The sequence below is a fragment of the Protopterus annectens genome, chromosome 9.part0 (assembly GCF_019279795.1).
Source record: "Protopterus annectens isolate FY-2018-M chromosome 9.part0, PAN1.0, whole genome shotgun sequence".
NCBI classification, from domain to species: Eukaryota; Metazoa; Chordata; order Ceratodontiformes; family Protopteridae; genus Protopterus; species Protopterus annectens.
Genome location: NC_056743.1, coordinates 1,050,810,481 through 1,050,821,031, shown reverse-complemented (window position 1 = coordinate 1,050,821,031; position 10,551 = coordinate 1,050,810,481). Strand labels below are relative to the sequence as shown.

At 39.5% G+C, this 10,551-nt stretch overlaps 1 protein-coding gene across 4 annotated transcripts in view; it reads right to left on the bottom strand.

Annotated features, from left to right (window-relative positions):
* Positions 1-10,551, bottom strand: part of TNS2 (tensin 2) — a 1,145,004-nt gene that overhangs the window by 70,838 nt on the left and 1,063,615 nt on the right. For all 4 annotated transcript variants that reach the window (XM_044083852.1, XM_044083850.1, XM_044083851.1 and 1 more), the window contains one exon: positions 7,916-8,008. In XM_044083852.1, coding sequence (XP_043939787.1) covers positions 7,916-8,008 — 93 coding nt within the window. The remainder of the gene's footprint in view (positions 1-7,915; positions 8,009-10,551) is intronic.

Sequence of the window (10,551 nt, the reverse complement as noted above, 5' to 3'; positions counted from 1 at the left end):
ATGACTGTGGTGTTGTCTGTGCGAATTAGCAGAGGCCCTGGTTGTAAAAGGTTTTGAAGGCTAAAGGGCATTTTGAACTGCCAACATTTCCTTCAGATTGATGTGCCAGTGAAGATGGTCCTTTGTCCAGGTTCCCTGCTGGCAATTGTCTAGAAAGTGTACTCCCCAAGCATAATCCGAGGTGTCCGTGGTTAGGATTTGAGTAGGTTGAGGGAGACGAAAAGGTTTTCCTTCGTTTAAAGTGCATGCCCTGGACCACCAGAGGAACTCTTTCTGGAGGCAGGGGATCAGAGGAATCAGAATATCCAGATCGTGGTAATGCTGTGACCATACACTTTTCAGATACCATTGAAGCTTTCTCATGTGAAGCCTTGCGTTTGGAATCAACAGAATGCAGGAAGCCATGTAGCCCAGAGCCTGCAGGAATTTCCTTGCAGTGAGCTGAGATAGAGTTGCCAAGGCGTTGAAAGTAGAAGCCAGCTGAGTTTGTTTTTCTGGAGTGAGGTAGGCCCTTTGAAAGGTTGTATTTAAGAGGGCTCCCAAGAATACCATTTGTTGAGAAGGGATCAAATGTGACTTTTTTATGTTCACAGAGAATCCCAGTAGTAGGAGAAGACGTTGAACAAAGTCCAGATGTTGAAGCAGAAGATCTTTGCTGTCTGCCTGAATAAGGCAGTCGTCCAAATAGGGGTAAATCTGGATCCCTGAAGTCTGCAGTAAGCCACTACTGGTGCCAGGCACTTGGTGAAGACTCTGGGCGCAGTAGATAAACCAAAGGGCAGAACAGAGAATTGAAAGTGCCTCGAACCTGCCTTGAACCTGAGGAATTTCCTGCGTTCTTGTCTGATAGGGATATGCAAATAGGCTTCCTTTAAGTCCAATGTCACCATCCAGGCGTCCTGAGAGAGCATTGGAATTAGCTGTTGCAGAGTAAGCATCTTGAACTTTGGAATTTCCAAAAAGGTGTTTAACACAGAAAGGTCCAGAATAGGTCTCCATGAGTTTTGTTTTCTGGGAACCAGAAACAGCCTTGAATAAAACCTTTTCCCATTTCCGAGAGTGGAACAGGCTCTATGGCTCTCATGGCCAGAAGAGCATCCACTTGAGTTAAGGCCTCTGACCATTGAAGTTTTGGCAGATCTGGCCAACCGTGAGTCCTTGGCAAGGTGTGAAAGTGGAACTTGTAACCTTTTAAAATCACGTCCAATACCCATCTGTCCTGGGTAATATGAGTCCAATTTCTGTAAAAAAGAGACAGTTTTCCTCCGAGAGGGGCGTCCAGGTAAAGGGGTCCTGAAGCCCAACCGAGAGAGTCATTGAGTTTGCTTTCTTTGAGATTGGGATCTGTCTTCTCCCCTTCTAGGTGAAGAAGCAGTCCATTGTCTAGATCTGTAAGAGGTCTGGCCTTGACCACGACCTCTGGAGCGTCTATATCTTCCCCTTTGAGGCCTGTCAGATGTGGGAAAGGACCAATTTTTAGAGGGCCAATTCCTGGAAAATCTAGGAGGCTGAACTTGCAAGAAATCTTTTACAGTCTGCATGGACTTTGCCTTTTCTTCCATCTTTTTAATAACTTCCTCAGCCTTAGAACCAAAAGAACATCTTGTTGAACAGGGGCATCTAATAACTTAGCCTTAACCTGTTCAGGTAAACTTTGTTCACGAAGCCAGGCATGTCTCCTAATCACAGTACCAGAGGCAGCAGCCCTGCAAGAAGCATCCAAAACATCAAAACCACAATGTAAGCTATGCTTGTTAACCTGTTCAGTAGCATGCAAAACATCCTGAAGTTCCTTATCCTCTGCACAAGCAGGAAGGGAAGCAAGCTTTTGCTTTAAAACAGACAAAAGAAATTGCTGATATTTAAACATATGAAACTGGCAATTTAAAGCCCTTACAGACAGGGTAGCAGAAGTATATACCTTTTTTCCCCACCTGTCTAAAGCACGAGAATCCTTCTCAGAGGGAATAGGATTTTTAGAAGTAGCAACCTTAGCAGCCTTAGAGCCCTGAGAAATAGTTTCAGGATCTGCAGAAGGGTTTTTAAATAAAAATAAATGAGAGTCAGGAACCCTATAAAATCTATCAGGCTTAGAAGGAGCAGGAGGCATGGAATCAGGATTCAAATTAGCCTCAGAAAAAGCATCATCTACAATGTCCAAGACAGGAGGGATCGCTAAAGGCCTATGCTGAGGAAGAAGAAGAAATTCTCTAAGCCTCTTTTTGGAAGCAGAATATTCCTGTCCTTCCCAATGAAAATGTTCCCTCATCTCATGCAAGGTTTCCCCAAAAGAAAAATCCTCAGGCGGAGAGGCCGAGGGCAAAGAATCCTCAGCATCCGAATCCTCATAAGGGGGAAAGGAATAGTCCTGATCAGAGGAAGAAACAGAAGATACAGAAGCCTGGTCAGAGGAATCCAGAGTAACATCCTGTCTAGGCCTTTTCTCAGGAGGGGGGTGAGAACCCCTAATCATTGTAAGCAAATCTTCAGCCATCCTCAATAATTGTTTTTGTGTCTTGGGAGTGGATTCAGAAGCAACTTGAGCTGGAACTTTAGACTTAGTAGGAGTCTTTGTCTTTGCCTTTGCCTTTGAAATAGTGATGTGAGTAGGCCTGAAAACCCCCTCAGAAGCCAGTACCTGCACAGCGGTTCCGGACCCATCTGAAGGAGCGACGTCCGAAGGTCCTGCAGCAGTTAAAATAGTGGGCCTTGATGGCTCCCCATGGGAGTCCGTATCGGCCATCGGTTCAGAAGTGGCGGACGACAGACAGGGGCTGCAAAAGCGCCTCACTGACGACAGCCGAACCGGATGCTGGCTCCAGCTGCAACGAATCCTGTTTGGACCTCGGAGGCCTGTCTTTGTCTTTGCGCTTCTTTTGAACTCCGGTAGTGTCCGACGACATTCTATAATTGAAGCGTCTGCCAAAATAATTTAAAGCCCAATCGTACCTGCGCTTGATAGTACGAGAGTTGAACCTGGCACAGAACCGACAACAAGAAACGTCGTGGTCAGGGCCTAAGTAAGGTAGACAGTAAGAGTGGAAATCTTTATGAGGTATTTGTTTCCCACACGCTATACAATTATTAACTTTTTCTGACATCGGAGGAACAAGAAAAGATTCCCCAACGGGTACTTAGCTTTGAGAAGAGAAGTAACAACTTCGGACCGACAACAACCAAATACGCTGTTCGAAAATCGCCAACCAACGTTTTGCGAGCTGCTTTCCACCGCACGGCAAGAAAGACTGGAGAAGATGGCGTCGGCTGAGGGCTATGTACCAAGGCGTACTGACGTCAGGATACTAGCTTATACAGCCGACGCCGGACCCAGACTTTGGGATTCTGGCCGACCTCGGGCTGCCTGCCGGCAGGAGCACCCTACAGTTATGACTGCAACAGTGAAACACGAAGAACATCACCAAACAGCCACGGAAGCAGGCACTGTGACTTGCCAAGTAATGCAATGTACTGTAGGAGGGGATGATGTCTGTACGCAAGCATCTGCTACAGATATAGCAGGAACTGTCAGAGCAAATGTGCATGCTACCCCACCCACCTAAGGTGGGGACGAGGCTTTGAAGCAGACGATACTGACAAGTGCCATGTAAGATGCCATAACAGGACTAGAGTACTTAGAGGTCTCTGGCCTTGGAACAGAATGGTCAAGAAAGGTAACAGATGGTCACAGAACCACTGAGGCCCACAAACACAAACAGGAGAAAAAAATAACATTAATATAGTCTTTGTGCTTAGGTCAAATTAGTATAAAGAAAACAAAACAAATAAAATACCAGTATAAATGTCATGTGAACTAACAGGCAATAAAAAATACATCTATGATTTAAACAGTTCAACGTTTCAAAACACTACTTTAAAAATTCTATCTGTTTAATGATTAGAATGATCAAGCAAGATTTTCTCAGCAAACTCTTCCCAAATGTGGCACAGAGGAAAATGAGGTCATGGTGACTTCAGGAAAGTCAACAGCTATGTAGAATAAAACAATTAACTCAAAAGATACTGATAAAACAAAAACCAACCAGCTCCACGGAAGTTTTAAGGCTTTATTGGAAACGAAACTGCAGTTTTGTTTCCAATAAAGCCTTAAAACTTCAGTGGAGCTGGTCGGTTTTTCTTTTATCAGTATCTTTTAAGTCAACAGCTATGGCTGGAGTGCCACATACATAGTTCCCACTTGAAAACAGACACTTTAGCACTGACTATGCTCTCAGTTATCAGAAACTAAACCAAGGAACAATGCAAACGTGCAACAACTGATGCAGTGACAATGAAGAGCAGTGGCCATTTGGAAATGGTAGACAACATGTGGTCAGTGTTGTGTCTAACAGCTCTTTGCACATGAATGACAAGTTTCAGTGATGATACCAAGTATCAGACACTCCACTCCACACTTTCATGGCAGGGAAAAAATGAGCTGAGTGTAGTGGATGTCTTACACGTGTTACTATCCAAAATCTTGTAACTTCCATCTTTGTCTGGATTCTCAAAATGGCTTTGACGCTAAATTCATTGTAAAAATACATATCTCAGGAATAATTATACTCATCTCAGGAAAAAATTACATCAAACACTAACAAACTTTAAAATCTACAAGAACAGTGGATTCAAATACCATAATTCACATAAAGCATCATACCGCAGTGGAGTGAGTAACATTACCAAACACTTAAGCTTTTCAGTTCATCCTATAAAACCTGTCTTACACTTTCTCCTCATGTGTTTCAGGCTTAAAATAGGTAACATGTTATCTCCATAAATGCACTTCCACTGCAAGGTTACCAGCTGGTTTCATGTGGGTGCATCTTGAAATGCTATCAAATGTTGGATCATCTCATAATGTGAAGGAAGTGAGAGCTTGTCATTTAATATTGTTTGCCATATTATAACATCAATAAAAAAAACAATGCCAAGCAAAAGAGGCAGAAAACAGGTTATTAGCTTCTCATCCTTCATAGCACTGTGGACTGCCAGCGTGTGATACAATTGTGACATGCCATACCATTCTGAATGGCTGAATGGTTAGCCTGGAGCAGCAGATCCATCTCAGTCTCAAAGGGAAGGGAATGCAGATCACATGATGGTTCAGCACCAGGGAAGTTAATCTCCTTGTCTTTGCTCCTACAAATTGCCCCACCCCACCCCACCCCTTTCCATTTCACTGGCCTCTACCTCCCTGGTAAAATCTGATCACTAGCTATTACCCTTATTAACAATACAAGCCTCCCCAGTCACAACATCACCACAGTTATTTCTGGATTACTCTGAAAGGTAGAGAAATGCATGAATCTGTTTGAAGATAAAACCTGTTGAATCTCCTATGCTAGCAAGTCATAAAACATAATTACAGTCTACATTAAAGAATGAGCTGACTACAACTGTGAAATTCAGTAGTTAAGAGATATATGTTGGAATCCTGCATGCTGGTGAACTCTGATGTCGCTGGGCTAGTCTAATTAAGCCCTTATCTTCTATAGGAGCTAACTGACTAAGAAAAAAGCTGATGTAATAATTTTAGGCAAACTGAAATGATGTTATGGTTTCTAGGGAGCAGTACAGTAGGATGACCTGAAATGTGTGTATAAATATTTGGGCATGGTCTATTCACATTTATGCTCTTGTGGTTGGTCATTATTATATATGTATTATTGCTCTTTACTGTATGCAAGGAGGATTACCATTTACCACTGGTTAACAAGCTCTGAATCCCCGTCTCTACGCCAAGGAAAATATTAATACGTATGATTTCATTTTTGGCTTAATTGAGGACAAAAGTTCTTCTTTGAAGAATTCTCTCCCACACTATAAAACCAATTAAACTTTTGTATTATGCAAGATCCTCAGTGGTACAGTTAGAAAATGGAAATCCAGTTACAAGCCTGTAAGTGCTTACAGTATTAGGAACTACAAGGATTTTTTTAGCGACTTAAAGAAACTTAGCAGTAGTACGTAGTTTTGCTCCAAACATATCCCCAATGGTATAATGCACTCTAACCCAGAAAATATAGCTAATATCATTGCTGATAAATTTAACTCCAACTTCACTACTTCCAACTAATATATCCTTATCATTACAAGGGTGATGTGGCTAGGTTTCTTGATGACACTCCAGCTCTAAACTTTGTATAATCCTATGGATCTACATGTAGAAGTCAGCCTTTCTGGTTTTTTGTGTGTGTGTGTGTGTGTGTGTGTGTGTGTGTGTGTGTGTGTGTGTGTGTGTGTGTGTGTGTGTGTGTTTGTGGTGAGGGGGCTTGATGAAGGTGTTGAATCAGATGGCATGTCATGAGAGGGTTGCTCCACTTGTGTGGCATTCTGGTTTGTTGAAATTTGTTTATTAAAAGGGTATAAACTTAGCAATCTTAGTTTGGGACACTGGCATAATCTTTTTTTTTTTTTTATTTTACTTGAATGCAAACAATACAGGTCTTGGGAAGGTGGTGGTACAAAGGTGTGGTTATATAGTTCGCAGTGCAGTCAGTCAGCGTCAGAGTTTGCCCAAAGTGGTTGCAGCTTTCACAGTCTATTGATCTGTAATGTAGAGTGTGACGGTATGCTCAAGTACTACAAAGGTGTGGAGACTGCCTTGTGGTCAGGGCAGTACAACTGTCAAGCTGGTATATACAAGTTAGAGGGTGTGGGGCATAGTCTCCTTATAAATCACTTTTTGTTGCTTTTTGGGATCAACATATTTATAAGTACATTTTGTAGCATTTTGCTGGAAATCATACATGCATAAAATAAGTACTTTTTATCTGGATATTTCTGTGCATTTGGGAGTAGTTTGACTTTTTGTAGGCAATATTGTTTGTTTAGTGATTGGAAAAAATAATCCTGTTTTTGCAGTTACTTATCGCTTGTTTCTGATGCTTTCAAAGGAATGTGAATGTGATGGATTGCTTTGAATTACAGCAGTGCCAATTACTGTCTTAATCAACAAATGTTGATTTGAAATTAGTGACTCAGATGCTAGGTTTCAAAATGTTTTTGGTGTTACAGGTAGGAGGATTTCCATGTTGCTGAAGATAATTAGGTATGTGTTTTTCACCAGTACCCTGGGCTTTTCTGGGCTGTTTGTGTTGCATCCTTTCCCTTGAGTTGTTTCACTGAATATTTAGCATGCACTGAACTCTGCTAAGACAGATACCCTGTGACTATTTGTGAAATTTTAAGGTTTTCTTAATATAACTACTATATTTTTTCATTCTATTTATGTTTTTTATGTGAGGATACAAAAATAATGAGTGGTTGTCACAGCCTTTTGTTGTGAAAAAGGGTCTGAAATCAGAATGTCTCTCCAGCCCCATATTTCAAAACCACAACAAGAGCAAACTATTTCTCCAGACTAGGACCTATTGTATGGAATCACCTCTCCGATGATGTGAAAAACATTCAAACACTGGAACTATTCAAAGCATCATCAAATGAACATTGACATAATGATACCACTTGCACTTCTTTTCATGATGCTGGATAAACTCTTACATTACTCCCATACAACACATTCAAGATTTAAAATGCAAACTAACTAACACACATCTACAAGCTACTCAATATATGTAAACAGGTATAAGTATTACATTTGGAAGCTTAATAGTGTAATTCACTAATGATCATATAACACCTACTACCTGCATAAACATGTTATTTTGTACCTCTGTATACTGTGTGTGCTATCGGTGTACTGTATCAGCATTGTAATTTGTAAGTCTCCATATTCATCAGGAAAAGATGTTTTTGATACAAAAGAAATGTTGCCTCTTATTTTCCATGTTGGAATTTTTTTCACTGTCATCAGAATATTTAGTTTTATTTCTGTTACTTTAGACTTAGTAATCATATACTTCAGCATTCCAGAACATGATCTTGTTTGCTGGCTTATACTGTTAGACCTTACCAAAGTGTGGTTCATTCTGGCACCCTTTAAGTTTCACCCCTTTAGGTCCAGTTTCAATCAAGAAGTGTCTGACAAGCTGTTCGCTTGGATCTCCTAGAAAAAGAAGAGAAAATGTATGGGATCACCTTTGTTTTATAATGCATTAAAATAGCATGTGTAGCTAAACAATGCTGGGTAAAAGATTAATGACTGAGGGATTCAATTACACCCATACATTAAAATAGGTTATGAAATGAAGTAAAAAAAAAATTCAAATGATGCTGCAACAGTCTTCTATAGGTAAACAATCCCAAATATTTAAGTACTAACTTTTTTATAATACATGTTCACTTGTAAAGTGACCGTGTAAACCTCAAGTATGATACAAAAGAAACAGTGCCACATTAAATTCGATATGCAGATACTGCAATCTATGGGCACAAATCACACAATTTCAAAGTCTGCAGAAAAATGAAGAAAACAGTGCAGCAGTGCTATTCCAAGTAATTTTGAAAGGGATCAGAGCAAGTCTTCTTATATGCATTTTATTGCCACTTCTCCATGCACAGTTATGTTGTATTGAACATGGTGCAACAAATTCACACTTCTATTATTTTTCAGAAAACTGGAACTACACGTTCAGGTTCACAAGTGAGAGATTAACAACAGTGTTGTTTAGGAATGTTGTGCAGTTTCCAGTTTATTACTTGAAGGTTAGAAGCAGAAATCCCAACATTAGGTGGCAGCATTGCTACTATTAAAAGCTGTTTCAGAGCACCTGGCAATATTTCTCTGTGCTCTTTGTATAGTTCATGTGAAACGCACAATAGGATTGCATGCTGTGTATTTGCTAAGACTTATGAAACAACCAATTTGTCTGTTGCTATTTTTATAGCAAGAAGTAGAATATATAACAAGTTCCAAGACTTTCCAAAACCCGCAGCATTTTTTCTACATGCAGTTATGAACTGCTTGCACTCAGAGGAGAAGTGAAAATCATTCAGGATATAGTTTCACTAAATGAATCACATACTATAAATCTCATTCTCTAAAGATACCTATAGCAAAAATTACAACAATTTTGTCTCTGTCATTTTTAGTACGCAATGTGGCAGGACATTTACTTTTCACTAAATATGCACAAAATTGTTCAAATCACCTACATAAGTGGTTTGGGAATTGTTGGATTAGCTAAACATCTTGTTGAACTACTGTATCTTATAAATTTCCCATGCAGACAAAAAGAAGGTCCTTGTCAGCAAACAAATTTGTTTCTTACTTTGCCAGGTTTATTTTGCATTAAAAACATTGCCATTTTCATTTCGCACAAGTTAAACAGGTAGGAAGCATGCTCATTGGGTTTACTATGATCCAGTCAACATGGAGAACAATTTAGTCATACTGCATATATAGAAAGATGCAACAATAATTTTCACTGCAGTCATGTGATTTCATTTACAAGTATATTGTGACACATACATAAGGATATATTTAATATTGATGAATCAGAGGTTACTTGCATATCTTCAAATCACACAAAGCATAGAAACCTGAAGATGGGCAACTCTCAAATTAGTTGCTCCCTCTGGGCAAGAAGATACTTTGCATTTCATTACAGGTGCACAGTCAAAAAATCTTGAGCACCAGAGCAGTTTTAAGGTAATCTGCAATTGATACCTCACGTACAGGGAGAATATGGCTGCAGCTGTGAGTCTGTGTGTACTTCAGAAAAAGATATGTGCTGCAAGACAGGTAGAACACGCTCCCAAAATTATCCTGAGCAGCACTCAGGGCTAACCTAGTGCATCGGAGAAAATAAAACACAATAATAAGGTGACGTGTCACTTTAGGTTTAAGCACTAGTTTTCCAAGAAATTTATAATAAATTATGTCCACTGATATAAGTTAGGTAGTGACTTGTTGGCCTACAGTCTTCTCTAATGTTTTTCTTTAATTTCCTAGCGGTCAAAATCTTGATGTCAGTTTGTACCTTAAGTGGATTATGATGTCTTGGATATGGAAACTTGGAAATACTTTGTTTCCTGAAATAATAAACACAGATGAGTTAAAATTATTTTGACAGATCATTAGACCTGTAGCTAACAAGGTTAGGAGAACGGGTATATCTAGACTGCTGTCAAAGTAGATCTGTGATATACTTTGTCACCACTTGTCAAAAATATGTCTACTCAAACACAGAATCATAGTATGCTGTATTTGCTAGACAAAAAAACAGGGTTCTGTTTTTGGGGTTGTGTAATCAGTTGGATTCATACGTTTCATTTGGTTTACTATGACCCAACCAACATTTTTAACAACATGAGTATTTACTTCTTTTAATGCACTTTTTTCTTCCACTGCTCTCCTAATTCAAAAGTATTCTCCATGTAATCTTAGGGACCAAGTTATTCTTTTCAAGTTGTGTGTAATAGAAACCATACTTACATACATACATACATAAAGAAATAATCAAACCCAGTAGTATATTCAGAAATGTATCAAATGCAGATAAAAACACTTTGGAATTGTTATAAATTTGCTATATAAAACAGGATGCTCTTTATTCATTTAGAAACCTTTAGCACAAATATACCCTTACTTATAAATATCAATGCAGTGATTCCTTACTGAGCCTCTAAGCTGTATCTGCATTTTAA